Source organism: Labeo rohita, chromosome 9 (assembly GCF_022985175.1).
Source record: "Labeo rohita strain BAU-BD-2019 chromosome 9, IGBB_LRoh.1.0, whole genome shotgun sequence".
Lineage (NCBI taxonomy): Eukaryota > Metazoa > Chordata > Actinopteri > Cypriniformes > Cyprinidae > Labeo > Labeo rohita.
In genome coordinates, this window is record NC_066877.1 from 26,106,205 (window position 1) to 26,129,503 (window position 23,299).

Consider the following 23,299-nt stretch of genomic DNA (forward strand, 5'->3'; position numbering starts at 1 on the left):
CAAAACAAGCATTAAAAAAGACAGAATAACTAAAAATATGACAGTTTATAAAAATAATAATACAGTTTATAAAGATTTAAATATGGATAGTTTTCTTAGACAAAGGTATGGATTTGCTTCAGAAGGCCTTTATTAACCTCGCTGAACCATGTGGAGTATTTTTTAAAAAAAAAATTATTTAATGATGGATGGATGCACTTTATTGGACCTCAAAATCTCAACAGCCATTCACTGCCATTATAAGGCTTGGAAGAGCCAGGACATTTTTAATATAACTCTGATAATATTTGTCTGAAAGAAAAAAAGTCATATACACCTAGGATGGCTTGAGGGTGAGTGAATAATGGGGTAATTTTCGTTTTTGGTGTGATTTCTAGACACAAAAACGTCATGTAAGTAATAAAGACATTGTATCAGTTAGAATGCAAAAAAATTCTTGCCAGTAAATCATAAACAGCTGAAAAAGTCATTGGGTCTTTGAATACTGTGGACAATAAGGGGGCCTTGGAGTCGGAGTTCTAAAACCATATGTTTTATGTTAGCTTTTCATTATTTACTAAAAATCTTCCCTCTGTTGTATCTTTATATTAAGTAGAGATGAGAGCTGAAGCAAAGAGAAGATTATCAGTGAAAAATGACATGTGGAAGTCTATGGACTACATTTATGTTGCTGTTTTTGTCCTTATTGGAGTTTAGCAGTAAAACTTTTTTTATGTGGAAAACAGTGACTTGAACATTCTTTCAAACGTCTACTTTGGAGTTCTGTTAAAAAAAGAAAGTCATACTGGTTTTTTGGGTGAACCAACGCATTTGGTGGCATTTACTATACGTTATGAACTGTTGTTTGTACACAAGTACACTAACCACCAGAAATATACAGTGTCATTGCAATCTAGACTTTAATAACTGCCACCCTGAGTGAAAATACCACTTGTGTTGAGGGTTCAGCACAATGGTGATATCTCCCAGTGCTGTTTATGTAAATGCTCTGCGGCGCCTGTTCTTGGATTTTGTTTGCCTGTGAACACACCCAGAGCTTAGTCCAGCATTCCCTCCATCATGTCCACGGTACAGAACTATTGAACTTGGCATGCATTCCCAAGAAAAAGGCTGGCCCTTGGTTTGCACGCATCTTGGCGGGGCGTCTGTCCCCCCGGATTGTTACATAAAGGGCGGTGACGGTCAGCCACAGACATGCGGGGCTCTGCTTGTGCATGGCTACGGAGTCCAAACCTGTCATATTTCAAACCAGACGTCTGTTCCACAGTTCCCTCAGTGAACCCCTCCCTTTGATTTCAGGGTGAAAAGGGTTATTGTATCAGTGTGCGATAGATCAATATTATATGTCATGGATGCTGGTTTGTGGTCTTGCACAGGAGGATGTTTTCTTGTAAATGTCGTCACCACATGATTCAAGCCTGTGTTTTGAGCAGAGAGATTAAAACACGAATTCTGCTTCAGGAAGGTTTTCTGAAATTTGTTTTAATGCTTTGAAATATTTAGACTGATCTGTCTAAATATCAGATTTTTCAAAATATTTCCTTTTGCTTTTCATAACAAAGATTCTAATTTACAGGAAATCTTTGTGTGTGTAATGTTTGTCATATATACTCAGTGGAGACTTCAGAGATGAATCTGATTTTTATCATCGTGTCAGTGCAGACTTTTTCCATTAAGCACTCACTAATGCTTTAGTCTAACTGAAGGTTGTAATAAACAGTCTTTCCTAACATTGTTTTGTGCTGAATGTGTTTATTGCAGAGCATGGATTCGTTGGCTATTCGGAGGATCTGCTGCGTAAGAACACCCTGCCAGACTACACAGCTGGCGAGACTTTCTTCACCGTATTTGGGGTTTTCTTTCCTGCGGCGACAGGTGACCTTACAGACATAAACAATAAAGGCTAAACTGTGATATAATAACCATGATTAAATGACACTCTGCTGATATGAGGATTTATTTTTGCCATTAGTAAAGTATAAGCCTGTATAACGTATTTTAGTAGCCTCAAAACTTGCGGCCGTACTGTACATTATTAGCTGTACTGTACATCAGTTGAAGTTAAAAGTATACGCTTGACTCTTAATACTGTGTTGTTACCTCAACAGCTTTTCCCTTCCTAAATCCCTCAGGTCCCAAAGATTCTTTGGTTTTTCAGCATTTTTTTGTATTTGAAACCTTTCCAACAATGACTGTATGATCTTGATATCCATCTTTTCACATTGAGGACAACTGAGGGACTCATATTCAACTATTACAGAAGGTTCAAATGTTCACTGATGCTCAAGAAGGGAAAAACTATGCATTAAGTGAGTGGGGGTGAAAACTTTTTGAATCTGAATATCAGGATAAATTTGACTATTTTTGTCTTCTGGGAAACTTGTAAGTATCTTCTGTAGCTTCTAAAGGGCAGAACAAAATGAAAAGAAAAAAGATATTTAGGCGAAATAAGAAAAATGTACACATCTCTTCATTCTGTTCAAAAGTTTTCACCCCCTGGCTCTTAATGCATTATGTTTCCTTCTGAAGCATCAGTGAGTGTTTGAACCTTCTTATATGTGAAATATTTTATTCAGATCAGTACTAAATAAAAAATTACATGCATTTATATGATCCCTCTTATTTTGGTTAAAATTAATCATGTTTTGCAGATTCTGCAAGGTGTATGCAAACTTCTGACTTTAACTGTAAATATACAAATAAGATAAATAATAGTTATTGAAATGTAAGAAACCCACATTTCCCTTTCTGTCTTGTTTCACCACACACAAGGCAAATTAGCGTCTGCCTCTTGCAAAGACTGAATGACTAAATAATTTGAGCAACACAAGGCCCTAATCATGATCAAAGTTTATTTTTGCTCCTGTTAGAAGTCAGGAAGGTGTTTCAAGTGAGCTGTGATATGCACTTCAATCTGTTGTTCAGGTTTTGAATGGCCCCTAGTCTCCAGCCTTGTTTTCACAGTAAGCCTCTGTGTGTGTATTTGTGTGTGTAGGTGTGATGGCGGGGTTCAACATGAGCTCAGATCTCCAGAGGCCCGAGCACAACATCCCCGTGGGAACTCTCGCTGCAGTCTGCACCTCGTATGTTTCTGTCCGCCACAGAAATAATCTTTAATTCTTCCTTTGTTCATCTCTAGCCTCTGTTCGTGTTGACTGTACACACATGTCAAAGCAGGCGCCAAAATGAAAATACGAGAAACAGATTCACAATAGGCCTTCATGCACTGCATAAACAGTGTATGATATATCAGTGTGGGAAAAAAAATTCAATTGCGCACACAAATGCGGCGGTGCATGCTGTAGTGTGTATCATTTCACATTAAAGCACAAATGAAACTACAAGCATGCATGTCAGAACTGCTTCACGTTCAGCAGCAGTAGCTCTTAAAGTAATAGCAGCCAAATAGCCTAATAACCCAGTTGCTGTGATGTCTATTTATCAAGGAATGAAAGAATAAAGAGAAGACCAATAACTTTTGTAGCTTTAATGATTTATCTTTATTTAATGTAATATTTAGTGTTTAATAACTTTATTCAGTTTCTGTATATTTCCTTCTTTCTGATGGGCACAGGTAAATAATGGGTTTATGTGAAGATTGTTATAAATTCTGAAATTAGAAATGATTTTTTTAAAGTATAATAAATGTTAAAATTGATAACTCTCAATTATACTGTAATGTTGAATGGTGATAGTCAATGGTTAAATATTAGGGGAAAATTACATTAGTAAAGAGACATTAGTAATACTGGTATCAGTGATACTCACCTTCAGTCATTTAACAAGTATTTATAATATACTGTCTTTATGTTGTTTTTACATTAATTTGAAGACTGAATGTAAAATTATTGCAATAAAAAAGTATATTTAAAAACTGTAATGTTAGGTGGGATTAATCACGATTAATTGCAACTAATTTCAGAAAAAATGTGTGATTAATTGGTTAATTTTTTTTAAATCGATAGACAGCACTAAGGCTTTATTGAACAAAAAATACAGTATAAACTAATAATGTGAAATATTACAGTTTAAAATAACTTTATTAGACTCAGACGTGATTCTTGTATGCTGATTTGGAGCTCAAGAAACATTTCATTTTATTATCAATGCTGAAAACATTTATGCTGCTAATTTTTTCCAGTATTTGATGAAAAGATAGCATTTATTTGAATATAGTCATATATATATATATATATATATATATATATATATATATATATATATATATATATATATATATATATATATATATATATATACACACATATATATACATATATATATATATATACATATATATAATTAATTATATAAATTGTAATTATTTATTTATTAGAGTTCTTGTTCATAGTTTCTGTATAAATAGAATGAATGACTCTTGTGTATTGTGGGAATCCACAGGTGGTTCCTGTATCTCGTCTTTGTGTTCTTACTGGGAGCCATTTGCACCAGAGAGGCGCTGCGCTACGATTTCTTAATAGCGGAAAAGGTAATCTGATGTTATTACAGGCTTCAGAAGATGGCCACCTTCCATGGGTTTTTCCACTATTAAGACTGAAAGTGAGACTATTAGACATTAGTCACAGATAAAATGTTTCATTTGCGTTTATTGTCATGCTAATGTCATTCCGCCCATCTGCTGGCTCTCATAGCACAGGCATTTGAGGTCATTCTGAATGCTACAGCTGGTATAAGTTTTCGAAAGAGAACGGAGTCCAGTTGTGCACTGACCTTGCACATACCCTGACGTTTGGCCTGATAGCCACAGCTGCCAGTCAGCATAGATTACAGCAGGCTGCTGAACTAAGCTACATAGTTTATGAATGCGTAAAGCTGTAGCTTGGTTGTGGCTGACCCACAGCTGTTTCATAATGTGGCCTGTGGTGTTTTGGGGTTAACACCCTGTATACAAAACAAAGCGTGTTAAATATTATATTAAATATACAAAAAAGGTGCATTTTGTACATGTTACTGAAGTTGAGATTTCATACACATAATCATTGTACTGTATTATTTGTAAGTGCCCACTCTCTCATTATGGGTTCTGTCAGATTACACATTGTTTCTTTGATTTACTTTCAACACATTATAAGCTCTTTTCAGTCTGGCCAAGCGGAACAGAGCTGGGTGGAGCCCTCTACACTCTCTTCCCCTCTCTGTTTGTTTTTTTCCCAGGTCTCCTTGGTTGGTTTCCTGTTTTTGCTGGGCCTCTACATCTCCTCCCTGGCCTCCTGCATGGGCGGCCTGTACGGTGCACCCAGGATCCTCCAGTGTATCGCGCAGGAAAGAGTCATCCCAGCTCTTGGATTTCTTGGGAAAGGGGTGGGTGCTTATAGGGAGATGATAATCATATTAATGTGTTTATATTGTGGCTATTTTCAAAACGGAAAATCCAAGACTGTGTGGTTTTATGCTTTTGTAAGGTCCTTTTATGTAGATGTTGACATATCAAAGCTAAAGCTAACGTGATTATAAACCATTTGAAAATCAGTGACGTTCTTTTCGTAACAAATGATCAGACATTATCAATTCACTTAGGATAACGAGTGAAATTAAACATTTGTTTTTCATGCACTTTGTGCCACTTTAATGAATTGTTTACTTTTTTTATGCTCAATGAGTAGCTCCATAGACGACAGGATGGGTTCCTAATTATAGTGTGCCAGAGTGCACTCGAAAAAACGCCAAGGAATGAATTGTAACAATTGTGGCTTTCAAAAAGCACAGCACACCCTTTCCCTCGCCTGAGCTCTGTCTGACCCCTCTCCATGGGCTACAAGCTCACCCGAGACATCTCGCTCTGAATCAAAGTCCCAGAACAAATGCAGGAAGCACAAAAAAGACCAACCCTGGTGGATCTGGAGCTGTGCCAGCCAGTAGCAGTAGCGCCTCCATCCCAGAGATTTAAGGGATCTGGGTAATGACCGGTCTGAGGTGACATGAGAGATATTGTCTTTTTTGGGATGTTTTAAGTGGATACTACTATTCGTTTATTACATAACCTGCAGAGTGTGAACAAATGAGGGCACAGGAGCCAAACCCATAATATGAACTAAATAATATGAAGGTTAATAAAACTTGTGTAGATGGGGCAGCCGTGGTCTAATGGTTAGGGAGTCGGGCTTGTAACCGAAAGGTTGCAAGTTTGAGTCCCAGGTCCGGCAGGGATTGAGGGTGGAGGGAGTGAATTACCAGCGCTCTCTCCACCCTCAATACCACGACTGAGGTGAGTCCCTTGAGCAAGGCACCGATCCCCCAACTGCTCCCCGGGCGCCACAGCGATAGCGATATGGCTGCCCACTGCTCCGGGTGCGTGTTCACGGTGTGTGTGTGTGTGCGCACTTGGATGGGTTAAATGCAGAGCACAAATTCTGAGTATGGGTCACCATACTTGGCCTCATGTCACGTCCTTTCCTTTCCTTCCTTTTAATGTATTACAGCGTGGGCCCAATAAGACGCCTGTGGCTGCCATCTGTCTGACCAGCTTGATCTCCATGGCCTTCATCTTCATCGGCCAGGTCAATGTACTGGCTCCCATCGTCACTATCAACTTCATGCTAACCTACAGCGTAATTGATTATTGCTATTTCTGTGTGGTGAAAACCCATGAGCTGCAAGTCCAGCAAAGAACGACACTGATCAGGAGGTCAAGCTCCAGAAAATCACTCGTGTCCAGCACTCACCCCCGTTACGGCAGCAGCGGAGCCATCAGTGAACCTTTGAACGGCACACTTCTAGAGTTCACCAAAGACATGGACCAAATACTTTCATTGCCCAGCACGGACACAGTCGATGAACAGAGAGTATCTTTTCCTGCCTCTAAGACCTGGGGCAGGAAGTCAAAGATTCCAGCTAAAGAAACGCTGATGAACAGTTTTGGGTTGGACTTGAACAGCAATGGACCATTAGATAAAGGAAAAGATGAGAGGGAGCCAGAACAAACTGCTGGATTAGATGATGATACCAGTGGCCAGATAGGACTTATGGAGTGTGACCTTACAACAGAAGCCAAGAGGAAGCAGTCTTTACCTAATACTGGACCAGTTGAACTTGAACAGCTCCCAAGAGAGCAGATAGACAGAAATGGTACGTAACTCTTTACAAAATGTTACGTAACTCTTCAATACAATGATCAAAATCTGTATTTCACCTTTTATACTTTCCTTTCACAGGTTCAGAAACAAATCTTGAAGGATCAGAAATAAGATCAATCCAGGGTTCGGTCTATGCCCGATTTTGCAACCACTGGGTTTCGTTAGTTGGTGTAAGTTTGGCAAAAATGAACCAGCATGTATGCAATAAGCTTGTAAGATCAGATTTTTTTAATGCTGTTTTTGTCTGTCTTCAGGCATTGTGCTCATTTATGATAATGTTCGTTATCCAGTGGATGTACGCCTTGATTAACATTACAGCTGCCCTTTTACTCTTTCTCTATATTGGAACAACAAGCCCAGGTCTGCCAACAGGTAATTGGAATTGTACCTCACTTTTATTGATTTGAAAGATCTTTGAGAAGTTTTGAGAAATAGCCCCATTTTTCAAAATAAACTGAAAATTGTCTGAAAAACACTTCAGAAACACACTGCTTATTACAGCCAAATATATATTACTTAAAAGTAGCTTAAATAGCTTAAAAGTAGTGCTGTCAAAATTTGTGCATTAAAACAGGCAATTCATTTTTCCAGTTTAACGGTGTTAAAAATATTTAACATATGACGAGGGAGCTTCAGTAGAATAACGGTGAACTACGGTCAGATGAGATGTTGTCAGGCCATATGTCAGTAAAAACAAATTTACCTGTCCTTACAGCTGTTATACTGTGCTCGTAGCACAAACGCTTCAATTGCACACACAAATGTGGTGACGCACTGTAGCCTGTATCAATTCATATTACTGTGCAAATTAAATTACAGGCAAGCATGTCAGATCTGCATCACGTTTAACAGCGGCAGCTCCTAAAGTAATAGCAGCCAAATAACCTAATAAGCCAGTTGCTGTGACTTCTATAAATCAAACATCAAAAGAAAAAAGAGGAAATCAATAAATTCAATTTCTGTGTATTTCCTACTTGCTGGAAGGGCACAGGTAAATATTGGGTTTATGTGAACATTGTTTTAAATTCACGGAAATTAGAAGCTGTTATTTTTTAGAGAAAAAAATGTCCTAATTGTTCAATACTCGCCTTCATTCATAAAAAAAAATTGACAAATATTAAAAATATACTGTCTTTATGTTGTTTTAACAATTATGTTGTTTTGCAATATAAAAGTACATTTAAAAACTTTGATTAATTACAATTAATTTCAGAAAAATGTGATTAGTTTTTTTTTTTTAATCTATCGACAGCACTACTTGACTTTTCTTGTCAGAAAATAGAAAATTACATTTTCTGCCCACAGGTGCAGCAGCTCACTTCAGTTTCTTCAGGTGGCTTAAGACATCACTGCATAATTTGGGGAGGTATGTTACATAGTCTTCTGTAGGCAGACTTGACTTTTCAACATTAAATCTGGTCCTTATTGTAGCTTTGTGTGGTCAAAAACCACCTACTTAGACAAGAAAAACAGTCTGAGCTACACTACCAGTCAAAAGTTTTTGAACAGTAAGATTTTTAATGTTTTTTTTTTTTTTTTTTTGAGACGTCTCTTATGCTCACCAAGCCTGCATTTATTTGATCCAGAGTACAGCAAAAACTGTAAAAATCTGAAATATTTTTACTATTTAAAATAACTGTTTTCTATTTGAATATATTTTATAAAGGTAATTTATTCCTGTGATTTCAAAGCTGAATTTTTAGCATCGCTACTCCAGTCCCATAATTAATAGTTCTAATATTCGGATTTGCTGCTCAAAAAAACATTTATTATTATGTTGAAAACAGCAGAGTAGAATGTTTTTCAGTTTTCTTTGATGAATAGAAAGTTCAGAAGAACTTATCTGAAATAGAAATCTTTGTAACATTATAAATGTCTTTATTATCACTTTTGATCAATTTAAAGCATCCTGACTCTAAGCTTTTGAATGGTATAGTGTGTTACAAAAGCTTTTTATTTCAGATAAATGCTGATCTTTCACATTGTTAGAAAAGTTTCTCAATTTAAAACCAAATAAAGCACTTTCAAACAAATTACTGTTATGTAAGTCCATTGTGGATGCTGTGATTAGAACTACGAATATACACAAAATCGAACCTCACATCACCAATCATTTGCCTTTCTTCTTAAGGCGAGATGGGGCCCTTCAGGATCAGATTGTGGTGACACCCTCTTTGTCAGCTGTTGGCATGGAAACCAAGCAGTTGACAGAAGAAAATGCAGACTTTGCTTTCCGTGATCGTTACCATCACTCCTCCTTTATCACGACCACAGACAAGATAGTCCATCCTCAGTCCAACTGACCATACTGTGCCCTGCTAACCAGCTGGACTGAAACAGTGGACACATGGGACTAAATGATCTTGACTGATCACTGAACTGAGCACCACTTGAATATTTTTATTTACAGCATTTGTCAGGTAGTACTCGGAGGACTGAGCTTTATTCCTGGAAAGTCTGAAGTAAATGAATAATGTTTGTCTGAAAATTGGGAATGTGCAATCATGCATGATGAATTAATTTGTCAAAGGTTCAATGTACACCATGGGTGTTTAATTTTCAGATTCTAAGTCTTTTATTTTGCTTGACCTCACTGAGTTCATAACACCTAGAAGTTGCCATGCGCATGCCACTGGCCAAGTTTGCATGTTGCTTGTATATTCAGTCAAGTTGCAGCTTCTGCAATCAGTTGTTCCAAACTTGTTAGAACTTACTTTTTCTTAGTGAACGAAAAATGATTTGGCATGAGAATCAATAGCTGCTTTTTCCCATACAGTTGAACTACACAGTAAACTGTCAATCCAGGACTAATTGTATGTAAAGTCATGATTTGAACCCAGCAAGCCTTGCTAAACGAGAACTCTAACACAACAGTGAAGTGCAGTTCACACACTAACAGTGAATAAACTGCTGTGATTACATTTCTATTTAAGGTGACAAGCAACAGTGTCTCTGCTCATTTGTATTAAGGTCAGCTCTGTTTTATGCTCATTCATGTTGCCAGGAAATACCAAACATTTTTTTAAAATAATTGTCAGGCTGCATTGTCTTAACGTGTTATGTAACGTGTTTCTCCCATGTCTGAATGCATAAAAGTATAAAAAAAAATAGGGAGCAAATAATTTTGAGTAGTGTTAATGCAAACTGGAGTTTGATTTAGACTTGAGAGAGGAAAAAACAAGAATCCCAGCTGTTGTGGCATCATCTGACTGTCATATCTAGCAGAACCGATCACACATTTGTGAAAGTGCGTTCATCCAGAGGAATGGGGTGGAAACCGCTATCGCCTGCCCGAGGGGAGGAGTCACCCACTGCTCCGGTTTCTAACTCTCGCTGCGTGAAATATAACCCTAAAGTGTTCATCTCCAACTTTAAAACCAGCGTAAGGAATTTACTCATGGGAAACTGTTAAAGGGACTCACTTTCCGATGGTGACCCGGACCTCTTTGGCGTTTTATTTATTAGGAAGTCCGCCCGGTCGCTTTTATAATGGAAACGTGTGTCGGGAGACGCGCTTGCCGTGTGGTTTTCACGGTCTTTCTGCTTGTCCTGAATACTGTGATTGCCGAAACTTACTCTCCAGACACGGACACCGATAACCCACTGATTACTGAAACTTTTTTAACTCGAACAAATGGTTTAAAACAAACCTCTTCCTGGCAGGGGAGAGAGGCCACTTCAACAGCTGTGGATCTAACGAGTGAACTGGGGGACATGACGGACATTCCCGCCAGTGTGTCCATCACTGGAGAGCGAGAGGGTAAGATTTGGAATCACTGTGATGCCCAAAAGTGCTGATAGACTGCTTACTAGGTTCTGCAAGAGCCTCAGTGTAAACTTTATCAAACTGAGAAGTCTATTTTGTGGTGTGCAGCAGTATTGTGTTGACAACTGTTGCACTTCACAAAGATTCCACCTCCGTTTACAACTTGCTTGTAATGAAGACCTAATTTTGACCTAATATATATTAAAATGCATTTCTTCTACAACAAGTCATTGTTTGTTTCAATGCAATGCATTATTATTATTATTGTTAATTATTATTAGTAGTATTGCAGTAGTAGTAGTAATAATAATAGTACAAACAATAGTTTTTATTATACAGCTGAAGTACTTTGTCAAGTATGAAGTCTCTGAGCTAATAAGATTACTTGCACTCATTTTTCTCCGTTTTTGGAAGAGCATTTCTTTTAATGAATGACCTGCTTGGCTCATGACCATAATGGTTCATAAACTGTTCCACTTTCTTGAGCCAAAAAGTTTTTTTTTTTTTTTTTTTTTTTTGCAATCTGCAATTTATTGTTAGTCACTGTTTTTGTTTTATTTATGTGATTTAATGTGGAGAATGTCCACTCTATGCCATTTGTCCTGTTAACATCTTGGCATCAAGTGTGCAGTTAAGTAAATAGAATTAAATGCAGTGAACTGGCTCTGATTTACTTTGTTTTAAAACATTTTGTAGTGAATTTTGATTAAACAAAAGGGTGTTTTAAAAAAATTTGGTAACACTTTAAGTACCAGTTCTCACTGTTAACTAGTAACGTATTATCATGCTATTACTAGCATATTGGCTGTTTAGCAAGCACATATTGATGCCATATTCTGCACAACCATATTCTAGATCCCTTAATCCAACCCCAGACCTATACCTAATGACTACCTTACTATTAATAATTGGCAAATTAGGAGTTTGTTCAGGGAAAACTGTTAGTTAATAGTGAATATCTGTTCCCTAATCTAAAGTGTTACCAAAAACTTTTTCGCTGTCATTATATATTAGCTTTATGCTGCCTATTAGCCGTTTTTTCGGCTATACATTTCAGAATTGGTCTTAAAATCTGTATGGATTTATAACCTTGTATCTCATTTAAGACATCAGAGGATTTGGGGATGGTGTGGATGTCAGTTATGTGACATTATATTATTTTTGCTGTACTTTCATGTGCATAACTGAGATAATACACTTTTTGATACCACTAAGGAAAATAGTAGATTGTTAGAAAATTGTTAGATTGTGAGAAAATATGTCTTGCTTTCCAAACCAAAAATCTCCAGTCTTTTGCACAATCTTTTTGTATTTTCCATCAATCTGCATTGCAAAAAACTCTGTATTTGACTCGGTTTTTGATCTCACACATTATTGTCTAAATCGTGTTAATCTACTTTACATAGAAATGGCTTGTTTTCACTTAGAGCTGACAGAATATCCCTGAACATAATGCAAGCTGAAAGATCTGCTGAAAGATCCCTGTAATGTGAGCTCAAATAGACATTTTCAGTGAGTCAATTTTTGGATTGTTACGTGACCCAAAATTATATCACGGCTTACCGCACTAAAATCAACTTCAAAAGATATTGTGGGAACATTCATTTTACAATAGCTCATTCAGATTTGAATGAATTGCTACAAACCAGAAGTATGATTGTTGTGTGTTGATTTTATGATTTTATTTTATAGTTATGTACAACAGAGCCATGTTACAACAATGCAAAATATATCTCGCTGTACTTAATTTAATTGATTCACATATAAAAGGAAAAAAATGAAAGTGATGTTCTGCATCAGAAATGCTAAATATTTAATTAACTGGGTAAGAAGCATGTTTCTTTATTTGTATCATATTAGAGTATGATTTGTTGAACGATTAAGGTAATACTACTCAATATGTTTTTATCCACCCTGCTTAAATAGCTTGAATAGTCAGAGGTCCTCTTGATTATAGTTTTGCCTATGTATGAACTCTATGCAGCCAGTGACACGCTGTAATATGGACTTTGCTAGGTCAGCTGAAGGAAGGAAACAGCAGGTCCCTATGGGTCAGATCTCCTCCATTTTTAGGGCCCAAGCTTTTGTTAGGTTAGACGAGCTTGGCTGCCAATTGTTCTCCACCCAAAATCATTACATCCGCAGTCACTTCTGAAAACATCTCACATAGTTCATGAGGTTTCCCAAGGCTCACACCATGTGAAGCGCACCCTAGTGGACATGCTTCTCAAATACATACTTTGCTTTCCAACATGTTGTTCTTTATTTTTCCAAACCAGGGCATTCAGAAAAACCTTTAAGCATCTCTACAAATACAGCTGACTGGAGGATGACCTCGGATGATTCTACCGAACTTCTACAGACTGATAAAGAGTTTACCCATAATGCCACAGTCCAGTGGGAAGGTTCATCAGTAGCATCGCACAGCATCACCAGCCACCATCCCGTAACAGAGGCTCGAACAGTGCGAGAGGTTCCCGTAACAGACCTCAAAGATATTGACACCACCGATTCGGTCTCTCACACTGATAGCACCTACATTTCCACAACCAACCGTGTCAGAGAACGCACACTGCTCTCTGTGACCTCCAACAGCACTTCTGCATACACTGAGGACTCCACCGACTCCAACTCCACCGATGCTGTTTCTCAGACGTCCAGCTGGAAAGTGAGAACATCAGGAGCCACCCAGGGCAAGGAGGAAACCGTAGAAGATGTATCAACATTGTCTGAACAGACTGAGCCCACTTTTGAAGATAATAATGCCACCAATGCAACTCAAAGCCACTCTTTGGAGACTGAGCAGTCAACGTTGACCCATGGGACTGAGTCAGAAACGGGACAATCTAGTGTCACAGGACAGACCTTTGAGCAGGTGTCTGATAATGACAATCCAAATTCAACACCCCCTCTGACAGTGATGCACAGAGATGAAGGGGAAACGGACGTCACATCGGTGAGTGGTAGGACGTCTTATACAGAAACCAGCAATTCTGTGTCATCTATGCCACCTTTTACCTCCAGAGAACACAATGCCACTACTACATCCCAACAGAGCCATGATTCCACAGTGACTTATTCTTTGGATACTGATGCTTCCACTGAGTTTTCTACTGGATCTGTTAGCTCAACTGGCAGTGAGAAGCCCGAAGGGTCTCCGACCCACACTGTGGAGGAGACAACTATTCAGGGCCTGACCACTGCACCCCCAGTGTTCAATGATGTAGCCACCACAATTGATGACTCGTTTACGAAGTTCCTCACTGGCAAACTGCCCTTCGTCCCAAAAACTGATGATCAGACCAACACAGAAGTGGTGCCAACATCTGCCATGCCAGCAACTCAGAGGCCACTGGTTACAGAGGAAGCCACTGAAGAGGCTTCTACAGTTTTCAGTTCTACCAAGACTTTCACTACAATGATTCCTCCTGTCACCACCCATCAGCTCCAACCGAGCACCACACCACAAGCCCAAACAGAACGCACTACCATTGTTACCACAGATATTATTCAGGTTCTGCGGACGACACTCACCACAGCCCAGCGCCCACTTACCTCGCCTACTGGTGGACCACTGGCACCCAGTACATCTGATTCTGCTGACGTCACCACCGTGCATTTAGAAACCAGCACAGCAACGCCAGGGAACACTACTGCACATGGCGGACGTGCAACAACACCTTATAGCAAGAACACCCCAACCAAGACCACTGTGGTGGTAACCACCAAGAATCACACAGACAGAAGCACCACAGAGATGGGAATGACAACCACGCAGATCCCTTTTAGGTCAACAGAATCACCAGGTGTGTTTGACTTTTGGTGTTAATACAGTGGCTTGCAAAAAAGATCATTCAAAACATCATTTTTGTTTAGGATTTGGGCCCAATAAACGATGAATGGGCAATATTAAATTTATATACACTACCATTCACAAGTTACAATTAAAGTAATCACTCTAGTAACTGTATCCACCTTATTCTTCAACATGGAAATAAGCCTATGGGTGAGACTTCCAGTTCGTTAGCTGCTATAGGGAAATAATGAGAAGAAAAGATTACCAGGATTCAAGCACTTTAAGGTATTTAAGCACATATGAAAAAAGACATTAAATATTATTTAGCAAGCATGTAACCATTTAAATCAATGATTTAAAAAAAGTATTTTTGCAAATACAGGTAATTAGCCATAGAAATATGAATATAGAAATACCAGCTGTGGTCCAGTCTCCCTAAAACTTTGTATGCTTATTGAGAATCACCTGTCGCATGTGCTCACCAGGTTTCGTGAAGTTTTGCGGTTTCGTTTAGACTTTACAGGCTTTTGGGTAAATTTGGACAGACCCCTTTTCTAAACAACCTTGTTATAGCTTCCCAAAGGGTAAATTTCAAATTTTTTTCATAATTATTGACCTAGAGAGCCGAGAGAATTGCACTGCAGTTCTTCCAGATTGAGCAAAAAACCCAGGACTAGTTTGCAAAAGTATGTTTTTTTACATTTTCTCAATCATTTAACAAACAGTTTGATTGACAGCAGTGGTTCTAGAGGTAAAGTTGTTCGGAATGAGAAGGTCTATCGTATGATATGAATATCGTGTGCGTGTGTGAAAAACTAAGCAATATACAACAGCTTACGCTCTTATAAAATGTGATATTTCTTTTAAATTTCTTTCACATTTCTCACAGACCTTTAGGGCCTTGAGTCAAATAGGCCCACAGAGTTTCGCTCCGAACGACTTCCATTATTCTGGCCTATGGAGGCCATGTGCTTTGAGATACGCAAATGTCTTTATAGCCACTTGCAGCACTTTGGACCAAGACCGTGCGTACTGATTTTCACATTGATAGGACAAACAATTGCGTAGTTATGGCCATTTTTATATTTTTTCCCTCTTATAGCACCACCAAGTTATAGCCATTTTAGTAAAGGCTGCCCTGCCCCTTTCAAACGTTTTGGTGTCCCTTTGCGGAGAGTCGAAAGTTCAACTTTTCTTTTTTGATAATTATTGATATTCACTCTTCAGAGAATCTTTCTGCAACTGTTCGGTTCCGATCAGGCGAAAAACCTAGGACACTACAAACTAGTTCATAATTTAGATAATACATTAAACTAATATGGTGAGACACACCAATTTACAATATCAAGCAGCAAAACAGATTGTTTTGTATAGCTATAAATAGCTCGACACCAGAACCATAAAATTTACAAATGTCCGCACTCACTCTTGTAAAAAAAAAAAAAACTGGGTAGCATGGTGTTAAAAAAACTCGTAGAATACCTTAGCAACCACTCTGGTGACCACAGTAGTGTCGTAAAGGTGATTTTTGCAAAAGTAAAAAACTTTACCAGTTGTTACACTGTGCACAGCTACATTATTTGGGAATTTACCTGTTCATTTGATTTACTTCTGAACAATTCGCATCATCTCTTTCTCCTCTCTAGATCATGTGTGTGGGGCTCAAGCCTGTGCAAATGGAGGCCAGTGTGTTAGATCAGCTTGTCAGTGTCTGCCTGAATGGACAGGACCCTTCTGCACGGAAGGTAAGAAGCCCACTGAAATGTACACGAACAACTAGACTGGACCATCTTTCATCTTGGATGTAAGTCATATTGACTTAATATATTGACATAATGCCACAGCTCTAATGCTGTAATATCAGATTAAAAGTTTTAGTCATGCTGGTCATTGGCTATTGACAGGCTAGTCTATATATTGTGGCCATAATGTGATTAATTATGGACAAATTATATTATGAAATTATATCTTGAAATTCATTTTAAAAAATGGAGGAAATTGGAAATATTGACCACATATTGACCATAATATACTATAAATATGTTAAATTATTATTTTCACCAGGGTTTGTGACAAAAATGAATTGATTAGGCTGTGTGTTTTTCTGCAGATGTTGATGAGTGTGTGAATAGTCCGTGCCCCCAGGGTTCAGTGTGTGTCAACACACATGGCTCTTTCAGCTGTCAATGTGCCCTGGGCTCTGACTTGGAGGATGGCCGCAGTTGTACACAAGGTAGGTGGACTCTTGTCCACAGTAAAATAATGTCCAGAGTGCATACAAATATTTTGGTGATGATACCCTTACTGTATTTGCTTTGGCTTTATCTTACAGTAAAGACATTTTTGGGCACTTTCATCGTCAACACCTCAATGCATCACAGAAGTTCAGGTCTGGATGAGCTGCGCACAGAGATTTCACTGCTGGTATGCAACATTGCACTACATCTCACACCTGACTTCTCCACCTGACAGCCCCACAACCCACAGCCAATAAGCTAATGCAGAAACCATTATGGAAATAGAGAATGTAATTGGTTGAACATGATAGAGTGATGGAGTTGAGGTTAATTTGATAATTTTGTGTACTGTTTTTTCAGCTCAGTGCCTCGCTCTCCATCTTTCATGGTTACCGACGCTCCACTTTGCATCAAAAGTAAGTTTTACTGGTCTAAAAATCTCTTTTTTTTTGCTTGTTTTTGAAAGGCCTCTTATGCTCACCAAGGCTGCATTTAAAAAAAAAAGTAAAAAAAAATTATCCCTGTGATGGCAAGCGCTGAATTTTCAGCAGCCGTTACTCCAGTCTTCAGTGTTACATGATCTGTTAGAAATGTGTAATGTTGAAAATGATTGTTCTGCTCTATTTCTGTGGAAACGGACACTTTTTTCAGGACTCTTTGATTTAATAGAAAGTTTGAAAGAACAGCATTTATGTAAAATAGATATCTTTTGTAATGTTATAAATGTCTTTCCTGCGACTTTTGATTCATTTAATGCATCCTTGCTGAAATAAAGTATTTCTTACAAACAAAAAAAATTACTGATCCCAGACTTACAGTAAATAATATAAATATATCCATTCTTTAATTGATAAAGCATTTAATTTCCGTGCATTCTATCAGTAGAAATTTTGTACACCTCTCTGTTGTAATGTTTCACTAATTCGTATAATTATATGTAAGTTATATTTTCATTTCTAACTTGAATTCATGACATGATTTTACTTTGTTCTCACATGTGAATGCATATGCCTTGTGCAGAGATGGTGTGCAGATCTCAGCAGTGAACATGTTTTCATCCTCCTCCAATGTGACCAGCATGGACATCAACGAAAGCATCCAGATGTTCCTGAGAAACTGCAGCCGGACATACTCAAACTGCACCGTTAAGCTTCAGCACCATCTCCTCTATCAAGGTACCGTTCAGCACTCATTGTCTGCCTCATACTTTTATCTCAAATCCATCCCTTCTGTTTTTATCCTCCACTCCACTCCACCACTTTGGAGATATGATAATACCAGTCACGCAATATACACAGATAACAGTCTTGAGGGGGGCTCTCTTGGCTCCTAAAATAATATTTTGGAAAGCTCTTTGTCACTCTGTTTATCTGTGAGAAGCCATTTGTTCTGAAGCACTTCTTTCTATTTAGCGGAGAGCCTGTGTGTAGCCCAGGAGACCGAGTGTGATAAGTCGTACTCTGAGTGCACGGACACTAGCGGGACTCCATACTGTCAGTGCAAACCAGGATACTTTAAAAAGAATCTAGGGGACATGACCTGCAGAGGTACAACGTTCGCTTGTCTCTTTTTAGTTCTTTGCATTAAATATGTGGGAAACTGTGGGACTTTGCTGGCACTGTACAAATGAACAGTGTTGGGGTTAACACAAGTTATGTAATCAGATTACTTGAAGTAACTATTAAAGTAACACGTTACTTTTAAATTTACAAGAAAAATTTACTTACTTTTTCAGTAATGCAAGTTACTTTCTTTTCCCATTTATTTACTGACAACCCTTCTGTCCCCATGTTGAGAGAAACTGGGAGTGAGGTGCAGAGAAAGAGGCACTTAATTTCACTTCTAGTGGGAAGGAGCCTTTACAGTTGCCAAAAATATAACTTTTGGGTTTTTGTTATTAAAAATAAATAAGCAAGACCAGCTCAGGTGACACAAAGTAATGCAAAAGTAACATAATGCCCTAATTAGTTACTTTTTTATGGAGTAATGCATTACTTTTAAAAGTAACTTTACCCAACACTGCAAATAAATGCCACGTTTTTCATTTAAAATACTTATTTTATTTAAAAACTGCTATTTTTTTTTAGACTGTGGAGATGGGCAGAAGCTTGTTAATGGCAGCTGTGTTGAGTAAGTATATGGTTTTTTAAATGCATTTTAAGTAAATATTACAGGGTTTCTGCAGCTTTTTAAAAGTCCTACATTTAGTTCATTACATTCAAAACCGCTATATTTCTGGCATTCCAAAAGCGCCACCTGCTGTGAGAGAATGAATTTGCATTTTCAATAGGGGGTCTGCTGTTTTTGCTCAGACCAATGTGAAAATCAACCTATGTTTTTATGCTGCAATCATGCAGGATTGTAAATGTGAACTGGTGGATCGACAAGAAGATAATGCAGTATATAAATCTAAACAATTAAGACAGTAAAATATGTTATTTAATTCATGTAAATGATTAATAATGATTGTTTAAACTAATATAATATTTGAAATTTTGAAGAGGGCGGACTGTTACAGCTGGTCTGAGGTAAGATGCTCATGTCAATCAACTATCGTGGGAGGGGCCTCTGTCAGTGTGACGCCAGTTTAATGTTACCATAAACACTGAGCTTAAAAATCCTGCAGATACCCTGTATTCCTGTAAACAACCAGTCATTGTTTGGACACACCTGCTAATTATAGATTATTGTTTTCCCCACAATTTAGAAGAATAATGTTGTTCAAAATGATGAAATAGCACAATTTGAAGTATGAATTAGTTAAAATGTTAAAAATAAAATCTTGTATTTTAGCCAGTGTCATAGTTTTTGGTGATATTTTGAATTAGATTTTAGTTTTATATTTTCTGTTTTCGCTTTAAATTTAGATTTTGTAATGTGGTATTAATTCATTTTATTTTGTTTGGGTTTATTTATTTTTAGGTATTTTAGTACTTCAACTTAAACTAAATGAAACAAAATAAAGTAATTTTTATACATACTTTATTTAATTTCAGTTGATATGTATTTTTTTTTTATAGTTTTAGTTTTAGTTAATGATAAAAACCCTGATTTTAGCTTCTTCATAGCCACTTTTTGAGATTTAAGCACCCTGGGCATTCTCTCAACTTCATGAGGTGCCACCTGAGATGCTTTTTAAGCAGTTTTAAAGGAGTTCCCATTTATGCTGGGCATGCTTGTTGCTTGTTGGCTGCTTTTCTTCACTATCCGGTCCAACTCATCTATTTCCACTCTTAGGCATTTAAGCATAAGCCTTTAGATCAAAAGCTTTTTAGGTTGTGGGAAACAAATTCAGTCAGTTGTGTCCAAGCTTTTGACTGGTAGTGTGTATTAGTATTTATTTCACACATATGTATTTTTGAAGCAAAACACTAAGTTCTTTTTATTTCTCAGGTGCGTGTTTGGATTTGGAGGTTTCAACTGCAATAATTGTAAGATTTTATTTGAATTTGTATTATGTTTTTTTTTTATAAATGCATTATGATTAAAATATTTATTTATTTATTAACTTGTTAAAGCTTGTAAAAAATATATCTCATTCAGCTAAATTGTATTATTTTCAGACTTGTGTTTCAGTACCAGAAAAAATCTTGATGTCAGTAAAATGATCTTGTGTTTAACAGTCTATAAGCTGATTGCCGTGGTGGTTTCCCCTGCTGGAGGAGCTCTTCTGTTGATTGTCGTCATTGCTCTTATAGTCACCTGCTGCAAGTAAGATCATAATAAAAATATGCAACTTTCCTCTAAATTTTACAGATTAATATCTTGGGAATATTTCAAACTACAAAACACATTTTAAAAATATTTTTGTTCATTGCATCCTCAGAAAGGACAAAAATGACATCAACAAAATCATTTTCAAAAGTGGAGACCTTCAGATGTCGCCCTACGCAGAGTTTCCTAAGGGTAATCGTGTGTCTATGGAATGGGGCCGAGAGACTATTGAGATGCAGGAGAACGGCAGCACCAAAAATCTCTTGCAAATGACAGACATTTATTACTCGGTATGCGATCAAGTGTACCTATCATAATCATAAAATGATTATTGTCAGTTACAAAAATCAGAAATAAGCTATGGCATTTATTGAGACGTTGGTTTGCGAATTAGTCTAATATAGAAGCTTATTTCTGCAATGTAATAAAAACATAAAAAAGGTCATTATGACTTTTTGTTCTTACAATCCGTTTAAATTTCAAAATTCTGACTTTTTTTGCAGTTGTGTTGTTGCTCACAGTTCTGAGAAAAAAATAGTCAGAATTATTAAGATTATTTTTTTATATTCTGTGATAGAAAAAAGCTTCCATAGTCTAATGACATATCCTGAATTAAATTTTCCACATGATTAGCTAATATGTGACTGCTTTTCTGTCTTTTAGCCTGCACTGAGGAACTCTGACCTGGAGCGTAATGGCCTGTATCCTTTCTCCGGCCTCCCCGGTTCGAGGCATTCCTGCATCTACCCTGCTCAGTGGAATCCTTCCTTCATAAGCGACGATTCACGGCGAAGAGACTACTTTTGACTGCCTCACCCAGCAGGCGTGCAATCTGATACTGCATATAAGCTCTTTCTCGGCATGGTTGCACTTGTCGCAGATCCTGGAGCTGGATACTGACCACTAAAGGCCTTTGAATGTGAAAATGAGCTGGCAGGAAAAGACCATTATCTGTGAGACTGGAAAAAAGCCGCAGAGGCCTGTCGGGGTCAATTTAGCATTTGAACACAGTGCCACAATAGGACTTTAGTTTCTGGTGTGGAGCTGATGAACCGATGTTCTCATAGCTCCTCGCAGAGCGTTTATGCTTAAGTGGAAGTCGGTGAATTTAGAATAACACATAAGATGCCTGAGCTACAGTATAACTTTTATATTATAAAAGTTTGCACTATGAACTCTTCAGATTTAGATATTATCTCAAATGGAAAAAGCCATAAATGTATCATATTTATACTTGGAATAATGTACCCAACTGGTTTGTACTGTGTTTTGTGAGTGATGGTTTATCTGGATGTCTGTTTGTGTATGTTAGTCATTGTCAAGGGATTGTTTATTCCAAAATGAAAATTCTGATATCATGTACTCACCCAAAACTCATTGTTTCATTTCTAGGTTGAACGACAAAAGAGTTACTAACAGAATGTTGTCTATAAAATAATTTCAGACTCTTTTTCCTGGCATAGGGATTCAGATCACTTGGATTATACTGCATAAGTCTTACTGACCATTATTAGGATGTTTTATGGTGCTTTCTAGAGCATAAGATCCCTATCCCTTACACTGTATGGAACAGAGCAGTGTGAACATTGTTTAAAACATCTTTTTTGTTCCATGTTGTAAAAATGGAACAATATGAGGGTGAGTATATGATGACATGATGACATTTTTGGAGTAAACCATCCTTTTAATGCGTTGTAGTGGTGTGGTTTTTATCAGAGAATTGTTGTGAGATTTACGCTGGAGAACTAAACCTGTGTAAAGCTGGTAGGATTTTGAAACACAATATTACTGGATGCAGCATTGGTGTGAAATGTAGCAAATATTGCAACAAGGTATTACCGTTTGTTTGAACAACAGTAATAATCATAAAATGCAGTGCTGCCTTGTTTGTTTCCTAATTTATTTTATTTAAGTTTTCTGTTTCAGATAAAGATACTGTAGTCATATCTGGAGGACCTCCCATGTGTTTGAATGGATGCTTGGTGGTGCATGGATTTCACCTGGTTCCAGGTGTCTATTTTATCTAATGTGTGTTCTTGTGAGTTGTGCTTTATTTGTAATCTTTAATATCAGAAACTGCTTTCCTCATTAGCATTTTTCCCCTCCTCTGTGGATGGTCAGTTGAATCTGGCGTTGTAGTCAGAATTGTATTGTACAATAAAAGAGAAATAAAGTTTGATTTCTTATGTTTGTGTTTGTTTCACTTGTGTTGTTAATTTCTTTAATTATTTAAACAATTATTCACTCAAAAGTGATATCTTTATGACCTAAGATAACTTTAATAAACATGTTTTATGGGCTACTCTACATCTTATGCAGTCTTATGCAACCATACCATAGCTTTGAACTGAAATAAATAGCTTTTCTCTAATAATTTTGCTTCTGTAGAAATTAGCTAATGAACTGCAAAAATATATAGGCCTACTATACAAAAAATATACGTAGTACAAAAAAGGCGCTTCAACGCCAATAGTTCTTGCGCGAAATGCGTCTAATGGCGCCAGACCTATCCGCCTTATTTTACCCGAAAAATCGAGCGCGGCCGTATTTTTAGCCGTACAACAGCTCGTTTTATTGCTTGATGCTGCAAATGGGTGTGCCTTATCATATTATTTTAATGTATTATCTTAATTATGAACATGAACATACTGGTTTGTAGTGCAAACAGTTTTACCATTTACTGCACGTTGTT

General features: G+C 37.4%; 2 protein-coding genes across 3 annotated transcripts in view; both read left to right on the plus strand.

Annotated features, from left to right (window-relative positions):
• slc12a8 (solute carrier family 12 member 8) overlaps positions 1–10,038 on the plus strand; it is a 24,581-nt gene extending 14,543 nt beyond the window's left edge. For both annotated transcript variants that reach the window (XM_051118930.1, XM_051118932.1), the window contains exons 6-14: positions 1,762–1,875; positions 2,996–3,083; positions 4,402–4,489; positions 5,176–5,322; positions 6,441–7,086; positions 7,173–7,264; positions 7,349–7,466; positions 8,400–8,460; positions 9,226–10,038. In XM_051118930.1, coding sequence (XP_050974887.1) covers positions 1,762–1,875; positions 2,996–3,083; positions 4,402–4,489; positions 5,176–5,322; positions 6,441–7,086; positions 7,173–7,264; positions 7,349–7,466; positions 8,400–8,460; positions 9,226–9,397 — 1,526 coding nt within the window. In that variant the 3' untranslated portion in view covers positions 9,398–10,038. The remainder of the gene's footprint in view (positions 1–1,761; positions 1,876–2,995; positions 3,084–4,401; positions 4,490–5,175; positions 5,323–6,440; positions 7,087–7,172; positions 7,265–7,348; positions 7,467–8,399; positions 8,461–9,225) is intronic.
• A 92-nt stretch (positions 10,039–10,130) lies between these two features.
• heg1 (heart development protein with EGF-like domains 1) lies at positions 10,131–22,786 on the plus strand. Its single transcript, XM_051118929.1, has 13 exons — positions 10,131–10,854; positions 13,140–14,666; positions 16,303–16,401; positions 16,767–16,889; positions 16,989–17,080; positions 17,254–17,309; positions 17,914–18,068; positions 18,306–18,440; positions 18,981–19,023; positions 20,287–20,324; positions 20,517–20,604; positions 20,720–20,897; positions 21,271–22,786. Exons 1-13 carry the CDS (start codon positions 10,584–10,586, stop codon positions 21,412–21,414), a joined length of 2,949 nt encoding a protein of 982 aa, XP_050974886.1. The 5' UTR covers positions 10,131–10,583; the 3' UTR covers positions 21,415–22,786.
• Positions 22,787–23,299: the final 513 nt, after the last annotated feature.